The sequence below is a fragment of the Hydra vulgaris genome, chromosome 05 (genome assembly GCF_038396675.1).
Source record: "Hydra vulgaris chromosome 05, alternate assembly HydraT2T_AEP".
Taxonomy (NCBI): Eukaryota; Metazoa; Cnidaria; class Hydrozoa; order Anthoathecata; family Hydridae; genus Hydra; species Hydra vulgaris.
Window position 1 is genome coordinate 30,651,981 of NC_088924.1, and position 22,506 is coordinate 30,674,486.

The window sequence follows — 22,506 nt, forward strand, 5'->3', positions numbered from 1 at the left end:
AAAGAAACTCACTTCCAAGGTAGTAGTAAGAAGTGAGATGATATATTGAATCTACATAGAATAAGTTCGAGGTTAAAAAAAATTTAATTTGAGTTTAGGAGCCAGCAAGGTCAGTGGTACTAATGGCAAGTCATCTAGCGTGATGAGCAATAAGTACAATAAGTGATGAGTAAAATTTTTTTTTTCTTAAGTTAAAAAATTTTGTAGAATTAAAAAAAGTTGTTTTTTCTTATTGAAAACTAGCTAAACACAAAACGTTCAATTACGTTCGACGAACGTTGCGAACGTTCGACGAAGGTTGCGAACGTTTGATGAATGTTGCGAACGTTCGATGAACGTTGCGAACGTTCGATGAACGTTGCGAACGTTCGATGAACGTTGCGAACGTTCGAGCTTGTTCTATGAACGTTCATAGGACGTTCTTGAACGTTCGTTGAACGTTATGTGTTAGCTGGGAAGCACATACTTGTGTAAAGTAAAGAAGAAAAAAATCTAAATTTTATATTTAAGATTAATTTTTTTTGATTTTTGAGATTTTGTAAGCAGTTTAAAGGGAAACAATTTTAGCAACCAGAGCCGACGACACTGGGGGGCCGGGGGAACGTACCCCTCCACTTTTTTTATAAAAGACCTTTTTTTTTTTCAAAAGAAAATTCTAGATAAAGGAATTTTTTTTTAATTTACGATTGTGCCCACCACTTCGAAACCCGTGTCGTAAGCCTTGGCAACAGAAGCAAAAGTAAATTTAATGCTTTACAATAAATTAACTTGTTTGACGAACTTGTTGACGAACGTTGCGAACGTTCGATGAACGTTGCGAACGTTCGACGAACGTTGCGAACGTTCGAGCTTGTTCTATGAACGTTTATAGGACGTTCTTGAACGTTCGTTGAACGTTATGTGTTAGCTGGGAAGCACATGCTTGTGTAAAGTAAAGAAGAAAAAAATCTAAATTTTATATTTAAGATAAATTTTTTTGATTTTTGAGATTTTGCATATGGTAATGCCCATGTATGGTAATGCATTCTGCGCTTGATTTCACTCTCCTGTACTTCTTATATAAGTTTCTTTTTATAGTTACCCAATATGACTCAATTAGACAAAGTTCAAGAAAATTAGCAGGATCGTGTATTAGTTACCTAACCGATACATTTGGCGCTGTAGAAGTCTACCGTGAATTTGGAGAAACGGCAAAATACTAGGTCAAGCAAAAAGGTTGCATGACCATCGTGGGAGTTCCATTGTAACAATAAGCGCTTTTTTAGGCATCTAACTTTTTGAATAATTTCACTATCAATTATAGAATTAATGACAAAATTGTGTTGTTTCAACTAAACCGTAAATCTTTTCGAGAAATGTTATTGTCTTAAACTTAGTCTTTATAATTTTTTCTGTAGACTTTCAAGTAAAAATGATGTCCAAGTAACTTTTTAAATTTAATTTCACATAAGATTTAATATCCAAGGCTTTGGAAAGCTAATGAACAATCTAAAATATAATTTAATACTTCTTTAATCATTTAAAAAGTGAAATGTTTATTTAACCTTTAGTTTGATATTCCAAAATAATTTTTGGCATTATGAAAAAAAGTTGTTTTGTTCTAGTTTCAGAAAATAAATTATAAATATTGGCGATTGAACTTTTAATATCAGAGAATGGATTACTAATATCAGAGTATCAAATATTTATTAACTGTCCATTCGGGACATGACGAAGTGTTTAGCATTTTCATAGCAGCATCATATCAAAAGAAAGGACGAAGAAGACCTGCCATTGAACATTGTTTTTTATTTACTATTTATGAACAAGGTTTTTCCATAGCGTTTTTAATAACATTTTTCTGTTCCAGTTTTTGAATTAAGTTTTGGTGCTTGTTTCTAAAGATTTAAATATTGTTGTGACAATTAGGACAATCTAGAAAGAATATAAGAATCAGTCTCTTTATGCTTCTTCAAAAATACAGAAAAGACTCACCGTTTTTTGACAATAACAATGAATTTTGAACAGAAAGTTTAATTTAGTAATTTAATTTAATTGTACATTTTAGTTTATATAATAGTACAATTTTTAAATTATAAAATAGTATAGTTTTGTAATTTAATTTAATAGTACATTAGAAAAATTTAGTAAAGTGTAAAGTTTTCTGGATCATGTAGAAAGCAGAATGCCACTTTGTTGCAATGTCAGCTTTTTAAATATATCTTTCTTTTTTAGCCATTTAGGTTTCTTGTTTATTATAAAAAAGAATAAAGTGTGATGTATAAACAAGGATTCTGACATTTTCCAATCAGTTTGTTGAAGAGAGAGATTAATTAATATCGTTGATTTGAAATTACAGCATGGTTCATTAAAAAATGTTTTGACATTTGTTGCATTGTCATAAGCAAAATCAATTTTTTGCAAAAACTTTTGTTTTTTTCCCCTTGTTGTTGTTTTAGTTTTGTTAAAAATATTCCTCCCGGTATGGCTTTCATCAAGAGAAAAAAAAGCAATGTGGAACCTTAAATGTTTACAGTCTTTATAAATAAAGTAAGCCATCATTCTAAAGTACCCGTGATAAGATTCTGACCAAGCATCGAGTCTAATAACAGTTAGGTTTCCTAATGAAATAACTTTTCCTTAACTGTAGTTTTTATTTTTTCATATGTTTTCATAATATGTTTTCAAGCAGCCATATCGCAGTGGTTAGCACGCCTCAGAAACTAAAGATACGTAGTTTAATACCATCTCTGGGCAAGTTTTATAACATCGGTAAGGAAGGAGGCGTAAACTTCCTTTCAAATGCTCTTCCGCGGTGCTCTGTGATAAGACCGCAAGGACTTCTTGGGCCACCTAAAATTAATTTTAAAAAAATATATGTTGTTTTCAGTAAGCTTGCATTTTCTTAATTTGAAGCTAGGAGAGTTATGTGTCTTTAAACGCGACAACAAATATACTAACTATTTCATATATTAACTTGTAAAACAATTGCTTCTTTCCAAGTTAGAGTCTATTGATTTGTTAGAATTTTTTACTCTTTTTTTCTGGTGTATTTATGATGTCATGATAATGATTCTTCGTATTTAAGTCCTTATAATCCCTTAGTTATAATTTTTTTTGTTTTTTGTTTTTGTTAGCGTATTATGTCCAAACAAGAGCTTTAGATTTTTATGTTTAGCGAAACCTTTCTTAATTATATATAATTTTCAAAACTTAATTACTACCCCTAATATTGAACCTAAGAACACCATTTTGGAGTCTTTAGTTCAATTCTGCTCTACATTTTCTCCGGAATTTTCTTAGGCCTATTCATATTTTTGTTTTAATTAAAGACTCTGCAAACAAATTTTTTGTCCTTTTTTTTTGCCTATTAGTTATAATTAATAGCTAAATTATAATTTGACGTTGAGTAATTTATGAACGATCCCTACACCGAGCAAAAACTGTTTTTTGCTTACGTCAACTTGTATTTACGTCTTTATTTACATTATGTCAACGTTTTCATTTCGCCGTAATTAAACCAAGATATATTCAAAAACAATTTTGTTAAGGATACATTTTTCCATTGATTTTTAGTCATAATATTTGAATTATTATGACTAAAAATCAATGGAACTTATTTGTTTTTAATTCATATAATTATTATGCTGAATACTTTCTTTTTTCGGTAGATTTGTGAACCAAAATTATGACCGAAACCAAAATCTATATTCTGGTTTGAACTAGAAAAACTTTTGAGTGTGTGCGGTTTGAGGGTGCAAACCGGTTGTTAAATATTTTGAATCTTACCATTGTTTACGTCATCTTCTTGCAGCCATTTCTTCTTTATCTACTATTCAATCTCTTTTCATAATCGTTATTTATATCGATATGAATAATATGTACAACATTTTATTCGTTTAAATTTCTAGTTCGTAGTTGCCGTTCCATACTCAACTACATATTCTCAACTCTTTTTTTAAATGAAGTTTAGAAAACTTGAACTTCTATCTTCATGTTGCATACATTTTCTGTCAAATCATTTTATAAAGTTTTATTTGCTTTGTTTTTTGATACCCTGCCTATAAACATTACATTAATATTCATTGCTTTGTAGAATTCTTCTTAAGATTAAAAAAAGAAAAATGCTTGATCTGGAACTATTAATTTTTCCAAATTCTTGAAGCTCTGAAAAACTCTTGTAACTCAAACAAACTCTCACGAAGTCCTAGTGTTTTTGCCTTGTTAATGAAGTTAATTGTTTTTATGAAATTGGTCAAGTATCAGTTTGGGTTCATTTAAATAAGGAGGATCTTTTGCAGCAGCATGATAGCTTTTTATTGCGACTCAGTTAAATGTTAGCGCTGTAGGTAACCAATTGGTAAAGGAAAAGCATATCTAAACCTATGCATTTTTCAACTGCAAAGACTTACTAGCACTTTTTTAACTTAGACATGTTGTTAATCAATTAAATTAAATTTAGCATGGCAACTAACTCAATGTAACAAAAAACTTGAGGCTTTCGATAGTTTAACAATTATGAAGTTTGATGTTTTTGATAAAATAAACAAAGCTAAAAAGTTCAACGCTGAATAATTTTTTGGTATTCTTGGGAAGGTTGAATATACCGTTATCCAATTTTCTGGTATTCCAACATATTGAATTTTTAAAAGGTAAATTTTTTCAAAGAGTTATACTAAAGCTGGATTGAGGACGGCGTAAAAATACGTCATTTTTCAAGGAACAGTCTTAAAGTTTTTGAAAAAATTCGTTAAGCGTTTAGAAATAGTTTATTGTTATTTTTTAACTTATAATTTTCAGAAAAACATTAAATTAATAAATGTCAAGATAAGAATTGATAATATTTTTGCTGGATTTATAAAAAGGTGTTATATATTTCTTCATTAAAATATAATTAATTCCTTGCCAAAGAAATGATATTTAAAAACGTACAAAACTCATAACTAAACGGGGAATCAAAATATAAAGTCCAAACAAGTAGTAGAGATTGTTTAAAAATTTGATATTAATACCTATTGTTGAAGTATTCAAAAAATAATTACTATACGTAGATCGTAGGTTTTGTTGTGATTACGTCTTGATAGTTAGAACATTTGTTAAAAACTTATCCAATTTACTTTTAAGAGAGTAACCCAGCTTACAAAGGTTGCAAAGGCGCCATTTGGTTTAACCACGATTTGAAACGATTTTCGGCTTCGTTCTCCCTCCAGCTAGTCTATTATAACTCTTGATTTTCTCAAGAGTCAGTTTAAAATTTTTATAATTCTGATAATAGTTGAGCTTGTATAAGAAACTTTTAGGAACTTGTAGCAAATTTTAGAGTTACTTTGTCTTTAAAGTATTACTTTAGATTTATCTTAAATGTAATTTTCTTCAAATAGGCTCAGCTTCATTGAAATACCTTTGTCGTTAATGTAAAAATTTAAAAACAATTTTAGAAACCAAGATAGTTCAGAAAAATTAAAAACACCTAGAATGATTGAATCCAATTCCGTTATTACGAAACTCACACCGCATGTTAAAAGAAATCAAAAGTCTCAACAACAAATTACAAGAATTTTAAAATCATAGATCTTCATGATAGAACGAAAGTTGAAAAAAATCTAGATCTTCATGATAGAACGAAAGTTGAAAAAAATGGGGGAAAGCTTATTGCTGCATTAAAAACATTCAATGCAGTCACACAGCTCTAAAAATTTTATGATACAAGTTAAATAGTAGCTATTACCCAGCAAAAATTTTTTGCACCTCTAAAAAAAAAATATTTTAAAAGGGCTTTGAAGTTAGAGTAAGTAATTTTTAAAACCAGTTCATGCAGAAGGCGAAAACAGTTCAGGTAATGCAAAAAACTGTAAAAATGTACAGTTACAAATACATATTTTAGTTCATTTATTTTTGAGCGTTTTTCTGCTTTAAAATTTCTTTTGCCCGAGACAGAAAGACGCTCTAAATGTATCTAATATCTTCATTCAAGGTGAGTATATCATTTAGTTTGTTATTTCGGATTAAATTAAAATGTATATTTACATTAAATGAAAATATTTTTTATTTCACTCTGAAAAACTACTAAACCGAGGTTAATAAGTCCGACTCGAAGTTAGTAATTTAGTCTGATTTGGTTTGCTATTGAAAGTTTACCTATTTTCTTAATAACTTTTAAAGTATTACATTTTTATATGAATATTTTCTTTATGGCGACATTGTCAGAAACATTAAGTTGAATGACTTACTCGGACGTTGTAAAATGTTTTTAAAAATTGTTAAAAATCATATCCACGCATAAACCAAACAAAAAGATTCAATAAATGTTTTTTCTCAGAAGATTTTTTGACCCCAATGATATTAACAGTTTTAAAATAAATTTAAAAGTTTTTTGTAAAATGTTGGGCATTTTTTTATCATTTTTACGTCGAATTTAAACAAATGAGGTAAAATGATGAATATCATTCCCTGTCATTCCTTTATTTATGTTATCCCCTGCCATTCCTCTAACTACGAGTTTGCATTACAAGTTTTATCAAATTTATTAATATGCAAAGAGATTTATTAGATGATAAAATTTTCAAATATAAATACCGCAAACAGGGATCTCCACCAAAGTTTATCAATAATTTTAGACAAGTTAGTTCTCCATCAGCAGCCATTTTGTGCGATAATGATAAACCTGAGTCATCAAGTTGATTTGGTTTCAACAAACCAGATTCGTATGATTCTTGAAACGTGCGAATGATATGGTCCGTCATGATATAGAAGGTTTTTTAAACTCATTTAAGAGATCATTTTTCAACTGAAGCAATAAACGTAACTATTGTAACAGAGAAAAATTAAGTTGATAATTGACCAATAAAAACATTATCAATAAAAATATTATCAATATAAAAATTATTGAACATATAAATCATATATACTGACCAAATAAATGATATAGATTAAACATATAAATTATATGTTAAACAAATATAGAAATTGGTATGATTTATATGCTTAATAGACTTTTTTTTTCTTATTTATTTAGCCGTACAAGTATTTACAAGTTCCGTGTTTTATAATATATATAAAAATTGCAAGGACGAGAAGAAGACAGGTTTGCCTTATCAACAAGTCCCTTGTTTTTTTGTAGACATTTATATTAATACGTTGTAACTGAAATTAAAAATTAAAAATTAGAGAAAAAAGCAAAATGTTTCAAAAAAGTTTATATAAAATGCAAAATAGTTTAACAGAGTTTTTCGAAGTTATTTTTAATCAAAGTTAAGAAAGTAATTTAATCTCAATTACACGAAGGTTAATTGCAATGCTATATATATTCAAATTTTAAAGTCATTCATTAAAAAAAAAATTTAAAAATTCATTCAAGAAAACAAAAGCCAACAGCAACAGCAACAAAAAAGAAAACATGAAAACATAAAAGTTAATTTACAATCAAAAGTATGTATATATATATATATATATATATATATATATATATATATATATATATATATATATATATATATATATATATATATATATATATATATATGTATATATATATATATATATATATATATATATATATATATATATATATATATATATATATATATATATATATATATATATATATGTATATATATATATATATATATATACATACATACATACATACATACACACATATACACATATACATATATACACACACATATATATACATATAAACCTATATACATACACGTATACATATACACACATGTGCATGTATGCATATACACATACACACACATGCGTATATAAATGCTGTAAATCATATAATTACTTTTTCATAGTATAATTGACTATAATGTATATAATTAAAGACTTTAGACTTTTCTACACAAATAAAGTATGCACTAAGAGATAATTTTCGAATACAGTATTTTTATAGATAGATTTAAAAATAATTCTCTGTTTGTTCGTTATTTAAAAGCAATAGTTTTAGCTTTTGTTTAAACTGTTCAAGAGTTGTAAGTCTTTCAATATCATTACTAATTATCTTATTCCATACATTAGGTCCTAAAATAGTTATTGTGAACTTGGTGAACTCATATATAGTTTTGGGTTGAACAAGGTCGTGACTTGAATATTTAGTATTTGTGTTGAATTTTATTAAATAATGGTTTGAAAATATTTGGGATTGTATTATTATTAGTTTTATACATTAAAATAAGCAGATGGAATATATTTATTTGGTACAAATTTAATATTTCTAGATTGTTGAACAATGGTCTAGAATGTGAGGTGGTGTGCATTTGATAATAATCTAATTGCATGTTTTTGTTTGCCAAACAGCTTTTTTTTTTTGTTTTATTGCTGCAGCACCAAGCAATGTTTCCATAATTAAGATAGGAATGAATAAATGAGTAATATATGTATTTCAAACATGATTGATCTAAGTATGGTTTTACTTTATAGAGTAATCCAATATTTTTAGAAATTTTGTTTTCAATCATGTTTAAGTGTTCTTTATGATTTATGTTTTCATCTTGAAATTTCATTGAACATTTTTTTTACGGTGTATTCTCCAATAATTTTGGAAGTGCAAGATGGATTTTATCTTTTTTATGGAGACGATGAAAAATAGTAAACTTAAATTTAGTTAAATTAATTGAAAGTTTGTTTATATTTAACCATTCAATAAAATATATGTAACGTTCAATAAATAAGGCTGAGTATTAACTTTTTGAAAAAATTTATACTTGTTTTTATTTTAAAGTATAATGTAAGTATATATCAGTGACGGATCCAGCATTTTTTGGTGTTAGAAGTAGCTAATTTCCAAACTATTGAACCGTTATTTCATTTATTAAAAGCACCGGTGTGTACCAAATACTCTATAGATGATTTTAGAAAAACTATAAAGTTATTCTTTCCAGGTTGTGATGCATCTAAAATAAGTGATTATGATGGAATTTATTCTGAGTTTTAAGTGTTGGCTCATTATTGTAAAAGCATTTCTAATTTAACAGAACTTTTTAATGAATCAGAAATGCACAAGAAACTTTTGCCAACTATAAACAAATATTGAGATTAATTTCAACGGAATCCATAAGTACATCATCAAACGAACGAATACTTATCAAATAAAAACTGATCAAAAACTATTTATTATCCACAATGCACGCTGATCAACTACAAAACTTGATGCTTCTTAATACTAACAAAGATATGTTAATGTAATTGATTTAAAAAGAGTTGTTGAAAGGTGGGCGTCAGTGAAACAACGGAGAACCAATGTTGAATAGTGTATTTTTTAAACAAGACAAAAGAAAACGTTTTTTTAACGTCTTAAAGAAATTTCTACCAAGAATTTGTTATAAGTACAAATATTCTTTAGTAATCAACACTACTATGCTTGATTGATTCCATTTAGTTATAATAATAATTGAAAAAAAATCATTCGGCTTTTTTTTCTTCTCTTCGGGAGGGTCTATTATTTTTACATACTAAAATGAAATGTTATTGTGGTTTAACTTCCTCCGGCTAATTGCCATATAGAGGCCAAGGTCGCAAAAACGAGTTCAGCTCATTAAAGAGCATCATAACCTGCTTTAACGGACCAAGAGTAAAAGAGTAAGTGAGTTTAAGTAAAACGAAAGTAGAGTTAGAAAAATAGCATATAGAAACAGGGCCAGCGCGAGTAGGTGTCACGTGGAGAGGGAGGGTGCCATTACAATTTTTGCCGACTAAAAAAAAAAAAGAAAAAAGTATATATTGGTTCTTGTTTTTTGAATTTTGCCGACTGCCTAGTTAAAATATTGCGACGTTAGAATTATCTTGTTTCAATCTCCACTTTTTAAAAAATTGAAGTTATAACTATAAAAGTTTCGGAGAAAAGTTATAAAAATATTTTTATGTCTCCTAAAGTTTTTATTTTTCAAATCGTTTTATCTCAAAGCTTAACAACGTGGAGATAGAACAAGATAATTCTAACGTCGCGGTTTGCCGACTGACAGTCTAAATTTGTCGAATAGGTTTGTACATTTGCCGACTGACTTGTCTAAAAGGGTCGAATTTGTCAACTAAATGCACAAAAAATTCATTGATGGAGGATGTGGGTGTCACCAGGGTCGCCAAGAGTTTTCATAACGCTAGGGGCATATCAGCAATTAGGCGCTCCTATAACATGCATAATTTTAAACTAAAAGCGTGTACAATAGTACAAGTTAATGACTGTTTTTTTATTTCTAATACTGTTAGTTAACATCCATATTTTCAAGAAATCAATCTGGATTAATAACACTTTTGTAACACATTTGCTGATTAAGATTAATAAACAGACTCTATGAAATTATTATTGAAAAAAATTATTATTGTTAAATTAGAATTAGAATGCTTATAGATCGGACAGTGTTGCTGAGAAACCCAAAAATGTTTCCACAAGTAAAAAATGAAGGCTCCTTCAAACTATTAAGATGTGAAATATCTTTCATAAAGTTGTCTTCTATTTCACAAGCTTTAATTTTCACCGGCTCTTGATCTTTCAATCGGAAGAATGAGAATCTTAAAAAAACAGTTTTTAAAGTCTAAATTTTAATTGTAAAATTGAATGATAAGCAATTTTGACTAACTTACAGCTCGTTCAGTTTTTTCCATAGCTAGAGAGCTCTGACACCAAAATGACTTCTTGAGACAACCAAGCATTCGATTGCTAATCCAAGCTGCTGCTTCTATTTGTTTATTACAAACTAGTTTGTAGTAATATATAACTACAAATTAATTGCAAGATGATGTCTCTCACTTATACCGTGCAAGGTGATGGAGAGAATTATCTTAGATTGGATAAATTGGAACACTGCGCACAATCTAATATCAAAAACTCAACATGGATTTGTATATCACAAAGATCGCTCACAAGCCTGATAAAATCCCGTAACATTTTAACAAAAACAGTTTATCATGAACAAAAAAAGTCAAGACTTATTAAGAAGTCTTGACTTTCTTTTTTTTTTTTTTGAGGGTAGGCGTGACATTTGATTTGCATTGAGATTTTAACACTCCTTAGGGATTTGTTAAATCTTAGCAAATAAAGTTAATTAGTTTAGTTTTATTTTTTTTTAATTTTGCTATTTAAAATTGTTAATAAATTTTTTTTAGAATAATTATAACAGCATTTATAAGATTTATGTTGAAATTTTTTGTTTGGATAAGAGTCTTATCATAAGAATTAGTGTCTTCTTTAATATTTTTTTTACTTTTTTTAATTTTTTTCACTTTTTTGTAAAAAAAATCTCATTATAGTTTTTTTGGCACCCCTAATATCTTGGCGCCCGGAGCTTGTATGACCCTTTTGCCCCTCACTCTCGGCGGCCCTGGATGTCACACCCTCCTCTTCGCGCCGGCCTTATATAGAATGCGGACAGATATCGCACCTAGATATTAGAATTTGCAATTCCAGTTCATATCAAGTTCACTTGATATGATCATCAACTTTTTTTTGTCATGTAAGATTAAATTATTTTGATCATCGGCATAATTTATTGTGTTTTTTGAAATTTTTGAATTTATTGTAATTGGAAGGTGAAATGGTGTTGAGCCACAGCATTTGCAAATGTTTTTTGAAGTTGTTTTTTTGTCTCAATGTTTGATTTAAAATTTCATTTTTTAATAGAGTCGAATCATTCTGTAAACAATCCTTGTTACATTGTTTATTGAGTTCGGTCCTTTAAAATAATCCTATCTTTTACTGAACACTTAGTTTTTTTTTAATGGCTATTTTAAATAATTAATAAGATATACACAGTATTTAAAGGCAAAAATGGATTAAAAAATTAATAAACTTTTTTATGCTAAAATGTAAAAATGATTGCTTTACCTTTTTATTTTATTTTAACAACTTATGGTTAAAATATGCAATAAAAATTGAACAATCTTGAAAAATCTAAAAAAAAACAACACTGATATCAAAATCATCTGTTGAACAACAGCAAAAGCCAACTAGTATAATTAGTAAAATTGCTTATAATCTCAGATTAGTAGAATGATTTACCGCATAATTGTAGAATGACGTTTTTTGAGGTTTTAGCATGCAAAACCTTATTTACATTTTCTTCATGATAATTGAAATTTATATTTTGATTTTGATCTTTTGATTTACCACAAGATTGTTGAATAAAGTTTTTTGTAACTTCAGCTTCTGAAAATTTATTTCCACTTTGTTCATAATATTCGAAATTTATATTTGGAATTTGACTCGATAGTAAGATATTTCCATTTAATTCCAAAGTTTCATTTTTTTTTTTTTAATATCTTCAATTAGATGGGTTTGAAAAACTATTTTTTCTCTCAAAAAACGAGTTCCCCATTTTTTTTCTTTGTTTTCCGTTTGGATTTCCTTTAATATATTTATCGATTCTTTTAATGCATGAGCAAAAAATTTAATACTAGGCATAGCTTCATCGGTTATTTTTGAGTTCTTCCATAAAATACGTTCACAAGTATGGGTGAAGGGAAGGTTACCTCAAAATGTACGGATGCATATAAGGGGGAGGGATGTTAAAGACGGCGAGAACGCACGCGGTTTGACTATCGCTCGTTCTTTATCTCTCTTGAAACTTTGTCTTAAAAATAAAAATAGAAGTTCACTGGTTTGAAAAATAAATAGTCGAATAACTTCAGTTTTTTTTTGATTGTAACGTTTTGAAAAATTTATGCGTTGGAAAGAGGGTTGAGTTTGTAATAAATATCGCGTACGTACGCAGAGGAGGAGGGGGTTGTCGCAATTTAATCGAGTACTTTATGGATTCCCCCTTGCTAAATCTAAATCTGAATTTAAAACTAAATCGCTTTCGCTATTTTTTTTCTGTAACAGAGAACTTTTTTTTGCCTCGACTATTCAAAATCTTATAACCCAAAAAAAGCAATGCGCTTAAGGTAATATTTGTTTGTTTTTTTCAATAAATCTCTTCCTCATAAAACGTCCAACAGGAATTTTAAAACATTCAAAATCTTTGCAAAAACTAGTAGCACCTTCATTAAAATAAAAGGTTTTCAAAACTTCATCATAGTGTGGATGAAATTATGTAAAAAAGCAATTCATTACTCGAAAACCATACAAATTTACGAGAAGAACAGTTTTAATGGACAGCAACATATTCAATTTTTTTCGTATTTGTTTTGATTACTAAGTCTATCTAACTGCCACAAGCACAAGCTACTTTTGGATTAAAGGTAGAATTAATGTTGTTTAGTTAAATTACTTATGTTTCTGTTGTAAAATTACACTTTACAAATGAATTTGGTATAATAATTTATTCTGCCTAGTTGCCATTTCATAATAGTTTTGTTTTAAACATTATTTGTAAATCTGCCTTCCTTATCCTCTTTTATCTCTAAGTGTCTTTCTTTTCATACTTTGCAGCAAACTATGTCATCTTAGACTTAGTTGCTTAAAAACATGACCCTCGGAAACATGACTGCCGATCTGAAAATGTTTGAGGTCGGCAAATAATTGCCGACCTTCTTTCTATGTTTTGGTCACACCTTTTTATCAAATAATTATTGCCGACCTGATGCCGACCTCAAAAAGATTGAGGTCGGCAAATTATTGCCGACCTCATTTTTCTTAATTCCGAGAGTTGTAGTACTAAATTTGTTTATCTACATACCAGCTTAGTTCTTCAAAATTTATATTCCAAGGCTGAGTTAAAGAGAAAGCTGTAATAAAAATAATAATGAGTTGTCTTCTTGACTGTAGTGACCATCATTATTTTAAAGAGGAAAATACAGAAAAAAAAGTATTTTTTAATTTTAATTTATAAATAATTAGTAAATTTATTAAATGAATTAAATCTCAATAAATTTTTAAAAATATCATTTGTATCCTAACTATTTATTAATAGTAAATTTAAATGTAATTTAAATGTATTTTAAAATTAATATATCGTAAGATTTTTTGTTTGGCTTCAGCTAATTGGTGTTATAAATTTAGTTTTTGCTTAAATTAAATTTTTTTTTAAATATGAATTTTTAATCAACTTTTTTTTGAGAAATTCTTACTTGTTGTATAAAAATATTTTACTTTTTTTTATCAAAAAATGCTCTGTAATATAAGTAATACGTTGTCATAACACATGGTTTTGACCTTAATTCATAACACATGGTTATTTTTTGTTTAAAAATTTTTTATATACTGCATGAAGTTCTTATAAAACATGAAAAAATAACTTTTGTAATATAAATTTAGTTACTTTGTTTTGAATTTTTAAGTTCTAGTTTGGTAAAGTTTGATTTTATTTCTTGATAATTTATTTTAAGCAAGCTAAAATTTTTTTTTATATCTATCATAGATTTATTTTATCAAATGCATAAATAACATAAACAAATAAGGCAACCTAAGCTTTATAATAAAACAGCATTTAATGCTGTTTTATTATAAAGAATACATTTAGCCGGTGATATAGTGCATTTAAACATATTGTGATTTATGTTGTGTAGGGGCATTCTTTTAAGATCTAACTAAATTAACTTATATTATGATTTTTTAACTCGTTGTTATTATGTTAATACTTATTGCATAATAGTAAATAACTGGGGTTGAAAACAAACTGGGCTGGGTTTTGTAATAAGCGTGTTAGGTTTGTAACCAGGGCTGCTTAAATATTATTAAACATGGGGCTGCATACATGTCACATGTTTAATAATATTTGTACATGTGACCCCGGTCACATGTACATACATTCTAAATTTTTTTTCTAATTCGAAGTTTATGTTTTATATATATATATATATTTGCATGTAAATTTGTATATAAACATCGTCATAATCAACATGATCATCATGTTCATCATTGTCATGATCATTATCATCTTAATGATCATCATGGTAAATCTTCAGCCTTTAACTTTTATGCTGTTTCTCTGTAAATCTTCTTTCCTTATATAAAGCTCATTCATTTTAAGTCAAGCCTTATTCTACTCCACATTTTTCATTTTCTTTTGCAGTTGCTATATTAAACTGTAATCATTTTTTTTCCTTTGAGAACAAATCTATCTTAAGAACAAATTTTATTTTATTATTGCAAGAAGTCTATGTAGAACATCTTATCTGATGCTACTTTTGGGTGCTTAATACGCAAGAGAGGACCTTTATTTTCAGAAATTTTTCCCACATGCCTCAAGTTCATTGAGGTCTCCCTCTCTCCCACCCTTCTCTCGTTTATTAATTTTTACTTTGTATCAATAAATAAACAACATCTCAAAACTATAAAAAAAAAATTACATAAGCATATTAAATCCTGTTGAAATTATGATAAAACAGCTGTTAAAACTGCAAAAGAAAAATTGACCGCAAGCCATACTAGAATTAAAATAGTTTCAAACCCCTCCCACCGCTTATTAGATCTGGACTAAAATTCCCACCATGTCTCTTTTATTCCCTCCCTCCTTTGTATTAAGCACCCAAGAATAAGCTATTATTCTCAGTTTTCTAAATCTTGTATATTATTTCAGATGTTAGGTTCTAGAGATTTTTGGAAAGTCTTCAACAAAGTCATTAACTAAAGTAAGTCTAATATTTATTCTCGAATTCATGGGTCTGATCTTATTACTTCTTCTTAGAATAAGACTATTTACGAAGTTAGAGTTATTTGCAGACTTTTTTTTAATTTGACTCTTGAATCTAATGGCCATACTCTTCCTGCCATTCCAGTTAGACATATAAATAGCTCTGACCTCTGATGCTAAAATATACCTAACTAACATATTCTCAATTAGGGTCTTCTATGGCTTGTGGTTCAGATAACATTTCCATCATAGTCCTATAGAAGTGTTCTGCTGAACTCTTTAATTCTCGCTAAACTGTTAATAAATAAATAAGTGGTTCCAATATTTAAAAACTCAACAAAAAGTCTTCACTTTTTGATTGCTTAAAACAAGCAGCCGATCTTTAATTTGATTCTGTACCAACTTGGGCCAGGCTTGCAGCGGCTTGTAGATTTTAATTTCAACAAACTCAGTTATTTACTGCAAACAGCTATCGCAATATTGTTGACATTCCTATATTTACGAATAACAACCCTCTTACTCTCAGACAAAGTCTAAATGTAGCATATTACTTTTTATTAAATGTAGCATATATATACTTTTTATCTCTTCAATAGTTTTTTTATCTTTAAACTGTTTCCTTGCTCTTTAATTCCATCCTTTATTTTCTAGTAAGGTATAACTTAATAGTGGTTGCAAGCAACTTTGTTAGAAAATAATTAGTTATATCTCGGTGTATATTATATAAACTCGTATTTAAATATTTATTTTTTTTATAGTAAAATGCAGTACAGCATAATCTATAAACGAAAAGTGCAAAATAATATAGAAGTGAATGACTACGAAAAGAGTAAAAACTACGACTACGTAAGGCTTTAAAATACTTGCAATCTAAAAGTCAGGTGAGCTAGAGGGGCGTTGCAGTGTTAACAATTCAACAAGCTATTGAAGATTGTTTCATCGTGTCATTCAGAACATTGTGACAAAGGTGGCAATTATCCGAATGATAAATAATGTACAAAAGAATTTTATGTTATATAATATACATTTCATTTTATGAAGTGTGTGTGTGTGTGTGTGTGTGTGTGTGTGTGTGTGTGTGTGTGTGTGTGTGTGTGTGTTCTACCTTGCATATGTATTCTGATTCTGATACCTTAAAAATACATTGAATGAAAAGGTATTATGGTAAAGTCAGTTTGCACGTAATTAAAAAACATTTCAATGCTTCTAATCAAATTTTTTTATAATTAAAGTCATTTTTTTTTTAGTTAGTTTGTCTCAATATTTTTATATGCGGTTAAATACATTTTATGAAAATTGATGCGTGGGTGAAACTTAGGTAACTACAATCGCACTTAAATCAATTCCAATTTATATATAAATTAGAAAAAAACTCATTTCAAATTATAGTCTACATAAAAATTTTCAAAATAACAACTAAATACATTATGACTTGTAAAGTTTTAAAATTGTAAAGTACATTCGCGTTTCTCTACACAAATATATGCGTTTTAAAAGGGGCTGCTCACATGTTTAACTAATAAAAATATCACTATCTTGTGTATGTACACACATACACAAGATACATATATATATATATATATATATACACACACTCAAGATACATATATATATATATATATATATATATATTTATATATATATATATATATATATATATATTTATATATATATATATGTACGTTTATAAAGAACTTATTTTTCATACAAATATTTTAAAGAAAATTACCTTTATCTTTTACTAAAACAACAGAAAAAAACGAGCAGTCAAAGTAAAAAAATAAAAAAAAATTTTCAATCCGACTTCTTCATATTTTATTAATACTGATACAAAAGCTATCAAAAAAATACAAGTGTGCAAGCTAAGGGTTTATTTTTACTTAAAAACTGTCGCCCAGCAATATCTAAATATTCATTCATTTTTTATCGCATTTGAAGTGGCATGAAATGCCAAATCATGCATATTTTATTTAGAAAAAAACACCTTATTTTTTCCATTTCAAAATAAAATAAAAAACTACTGGTAACTTTGGTAACTTTTTCATATTTTGTAAAAAATGTAAAAAAAAAATATTTAATTTACGTAAATAAATCAATATTTCTTTACGTAAACATAATTTTATTTTAAAAATAATTAAAAGATGAGCTCAAGAAAGATGATGTAAAAAAAGTTAGAGTTTAAAAAAAATAAAATTTAATAAAAAATAAGATATATCATAAAGTACCATTTTTTTTCTCATTAAAAAACAACAGATTTTTGAATGTTTTCTTTGTCTTAAAAACTACTTTTTTTTTTTTTTTAAGGTTTTATGACAATAATCGGGTCGCTACATGTAAAAAAAAAAGGAAAACTAAACATTTTGAGTGGACATTCTAATTTTTATATAGACTCGTTCCTTATAACTTAATTAGTTTAAAAATTTTTACGTGCTTCTTGGAAACTGCTTGTAACTTTAATTAGAGACAAAAATAAATGCAACTTATTGAAATGATTTATTATCCGCCATGTTGTTTATAAATTGAATACCGCAAAGCATTGATTTATTTTTTACAAATTATTGACAGGGGGTTGACAATATGCAAAATTAGATGTTTTAAATATAGTTACTCAAAGCTATTTAATCAAAATTTCATCTAAAAATAATTTTTTTTTATAATTGTTTCTTAATATTGTCTTAAAATAATAAAATAGTTGTAATTTAATAATTCTAAAAAAGAAAATTTGTTCCCGTTATTTGTTTATGTTTAAAAATTTTACTTTTCAAAAGCCGTTTTACCAAAAAAAACGTGTTTTATTTATTTTTATTTATTATTATTAAAGTAAATGATGGCGAGTAGCAAAAAAACGAAGCATCTTAATCTAGTTCCTAAAAAAGAAATAAAGAATGCTTGCATACTTCATCAAGGAGAAGTTGCTCTTAATAATAACAAACTGCGTGGTTTTACTGAAAATGCGCTTGCGAAAGTGAAGAATGCTTGGTAAGTCACAAACTAAATGTCCAACTAAATTTATTTCTTTATATATGCCTAAAACAATGGTACGGAAAAAACAAATAGTATGGATTTGATAATAGTTTTTTTTTTTTCTTTTCACTATAGTCAAATTCAAAATGACTTTAAAATCATAAACATTCTACCTGATACGTGCCTAACTCTCTCTCACTCTTGTTCCATCAAAGATGTTACGATAAGTATGTGAATTTAAAAACATTAAACATTCTACAACATCGGAAAAATAGAGCAGAAAAAGTCAACAAAAATGTAGGCGTTGATAATGCATCCTCATCTACGCGCAGAATCTCAGCTCGGAAATGAGATAGATCAGGTAAAGCCCTTGGGTAGGAATTGCAAAGCAAATAATATTACCCTCAGTTTTCACGTTTTTTATTGTTTTATGTACTACTTCAAAGTTAAAATAGTTCCCTTATTTTAGGAAAAATTATTGCGAATGAAGAATGTTGCATTTACTATTGCTAAAAGACTAATAAAGATAGGAACGGATATGAAACGCTTACAAAACGCGTAACGGAAAGTAGAGCAAACATGTTAAAAGAAAACGCTGTAAGTAAAGCTGAAACCCCCCAGTCATGGCTAGTATATCGGTCACAGAATGGCAAACCATAATTTCCTTAGAGTTACATTATCATCGGTCTTGTTACCTCGAATATACAAGACCCTAAAAAATTCTTTTATTATAAAAGAAGATGCAATTATGCGTTTGCTCTTCGACTATGTGAAAGAACACTTATTAGACAATTTAGAGATTATTCATACAAATAACCTATTTGAATTTTACAAGGAAAACTGTACAGATAAAACAATGATTTAAAAACGATTGAGAATCAAGAAAAAAAAAATAATCCAAAACCAATTGAACAGCTTATCGATCATGTCGCAAAAGAGATTTGCAGCGAGGTTTTGTCTATGAAAAAAACATACTTTAAATGGCCTCCTAATGAAGACGAGTTACTAAGAGTTAAAACTGAAATTCCACCTCTTCTGTATCAACTTTTTGCAAAAATTTTATTTTGTGCTAGAGTTAGCAAAAGAGAAATTGTCAAAATAAACTCTCTTTATGAAGATGTTATTTATAACGTAACAAACGGCCATCATCGATGCTCTAAACACGTGTTACTAGAGTTAAGTACCAAACAAAAAACTGGATCGAAAGAGTTAGTGAAAGGGTTAAGTAAATTAGGACATGGAATTTCCTATAATGAAGTAAATTATTAAGAAACATTTCTTGCACAAAATGAAACGCAAAATCAAATTTTTAAAAGTTTTTGTTCTTCTGTTCTCCAGCCCTCAAAATTTGTGACCTTCGTTTGGGACAACAGCGACATAAATCCTGAAACTTTAAAAGAAACTTCTATGCACGTCACAAATGGTATTGTCATTCAGTTACAAAATATTGGCCAAGTACACAAAAACGAGTTAACAAAATAATTTCAAGAAAAAGAGAAAGATCTTTTAAAGCAATTGAGAAAGAGTTGCCTCTGTACGTAAAGCATAATCGAGAAGAACCAAATTACCTACGTCAAACAAACGCGTTAACAAAAGAAAATATGTTGCTGGTAGTTTCAGAGAAGCTGGATTTCTTTTGGACCTTACTATATCATTTTTTTAATGATATCTCAAGTTGGACTGGGTTTAACTACCTAATTACACCTAAAAGGATATCAGAAGATATCCACACTATTAGCTATCTTCCTGCTATTACCTCATCGCCTACAAACTTGAGCACAGTGCTTGAAATTCTGCTCCAGTCCAAAGCTAAAGCCGAGAATCTTGGTCTCTCAGAAACTGACGTTGTAATGGATTAAGCTATATTTGCAAAAGCGGTGGAAATCTTGATGAACCCTAGTCATATTGATCTTAAAAGATTCATTGTCCTCCGAATGGGTGCATTTCATACATCTTGTGTTTTTCTAGCTGTTATTGGCAAAAGATTTAATGATGCCGGATTACAAGACTGGATAATTGAAGCTGATATAGCCGGTGAGTGGTTTCTTTATCTTTTTAAACTTTATTAACATTATATTACGTAGCAAATATTGCAGCAGATTTTTTTTGATTTTCAAGGTAAAAGTTCATTTGAGCGTATTTTGAAGGGAAAGCAATATAACCGTGCCGTTCGAATTTATCAATATCTGTATTATGCACTAACCCAGCTGAGGAAAAAATATTTTGAAAGTTGGTTAGTTGAAAACAATCTTTCCTCGTTGAATAACTTCTCTTCCTCACTTGAGTTCATTAACTGTTTAAAGGAGGTAAATAAGTTTGCCTAAGTATGCTTCACGTCTATGAATTTAATGATGATATTAAAATTATACTTTGATTATTTCTGGACGAATTATGACAATTTGAAATCGTTGTTTGATGATGATTACTTCAAAACTTTAGATGATCACTCAAATGTGTTAAAAGATATTGATATTTCTGGACCAACTTCCGCTTTTTGGTTTTCCTTTATTGAAATGTTAAATCTTTTTTTTGCTTTGCTCCGTTCAACGAAGGTTGGTAACTGGACTCTTCATTTGGAGGCAATACGCCAAATGCTACCGTGGTTTTTTTGCATAAGATCGTCCGAATTATTCTCGCTTCTTAACTTTCTATTGGACCGAAATGATGCAACTTCCTAAAACTCATCCAAATATTATCAACAGTTTATGTAAGCTTGTACTCCAAAATATTTCGTTTAGATTTCAACAAAATTTAGTTTTAAAAATAGTTTCAAATTAAATCTTTATAATTTATTTTCTTTTTGAAAACAGCCATGAAAACTTCAAGAATTTGAGTTTAATGTTAGCAAGCTGTTGCAGAATTGCCATTTCACTTTCGATGGAATGGCAATTCTGCAACAGCTTGCTAACATTAAACTCATATTTCAGAATTTATTTTAGATCTAATTCTGAAAGGATCCACAATATATTTTGTGACAGACCAATTCCAACCTGGCTCGATAGAATCATTCGAACGTGCTCGAAGAAGTAAATCAGGATCTCTAAATTTTAAGATTCAGCGGAGAAAACAAGCAAGACCTAAACATTTGCAAAAATATTTGCAAGATGCTACCAACAAGACCGAGCTTATTTCATTCCTACTAAAAGATTGATCATATACGGAAAGATTTCCATCACAGCTTACCGGATATGTGCTCTTTGTAAACTTGCAGTCACGATTTTATAAATTGACATGCGAGGTCGGTGGTCAGGTTAGCTAATAAATTATTACTTTGTTTTATTTATTTACTTGGTATAAGTTATTTCTGTTTTTGTAGCGTGTCTTATAAAATTATATTGTACATAAAGTTTTCATGCGAGGAAGTTGCATCACTGCACACAAGTCAAGAAGAGGCTGATACAAAAGTATTCTTGTGCTCTAAACACGCTGCATCTTTTGGTTTTGAAACCGTTTGCATTCACACGGTTGACACAGATATTGCTATCTACGCTTTGTACTTCCAAAACCAACTTGAAATACACTTATTTATGGATATTGGCATTTCTACTGAACGGCGGACTCTTGATATGAATCTTATTGCCTCACAGTTAGGTACTGATTGTTGCTTCCTGCTCTTCATGCATTTAGCGGGAACGATTATACAAGTGCATTTTAAGGGGTTTGGTAAGTCAAAATTCTTTAAACTAATGAGACAGTCTGAAGAGTACAAGTCAATTTTTTCAAAGGGTTCTTTTTTACCTTTGATGTAACTCATTTCAACCAAATAGAAAAGTTTATATGCCAATTATATAGATTGAAATGCAGTGATACAAACGAAGGAAAGTACCTTAAGTTTATTGCCAAGAAAGAAGCTATGGAACCCCAAAAGCTTACACCAACTTGGGATGCTCTAATGTGTGATAGCAAGAGAGATTCGTATGTAACAGCAATTGGCAAACGATTACTAGAGGCAAATCCCGATATTCCAAAACCATATGGATATGGATGGCGAGAAATTGGCGATCAACTTGAGGTTGAATGGATGCTCATTCCACCTGCTCCA

The 22,506-nt window shown here is 28.7% G+C and overlaps 1 protein-coding gene and 1 long non-coding RNA gene across 4 annotated transcripts in view; one reads left to right on the forward strand and one right to left on the reverse strand.

Annotated features, from left to right (window-relative positions):
• LOC136071953 (homeobox protein 2-like) overlaps positions 1-17,357 on the reverse strand; it is a 33,283-nt gene extending 15,926 nt beyond the window's left edge. For 2 of the 3 annotated variants that reach the window (XM_065797902.1, XM_065797900.1), the window contains exons 1-2: positions 17,230-17,357; positions 6,556-6,784 (exon numbers count right to left, since the gene is read on the reverse strand). In XM_065797902.1, coding sequence (XP_065653974.1) covers positions 6,556-6,722 — 167 coding nt within the window. In that variant the 5' untranslated portion in view covers positions 6,723-6,784; positions 17,230-17,357. Of the gene's footprint in view, positions 1-6,555; positions 6,785-11,812; positions 11,874-17,229 lie in introns of those variants that run through there. The other variant, XM_065797901.1, reaches the window with a different exon arrangement.
• Positions 13,520-16,746, forward strand: LOC136080782 (uncharacterized). Its single transcript, XR_010638636.1, has 2 exons — positions 13,520-13,733; positions 16,259-16,746. It is a non-coding gene; the product is annotated as an uncharacterized LOC136080782 (long non-coding RNA).
• Positions 17,358-22,506: the final 5,149 nt, after the last annotated feature.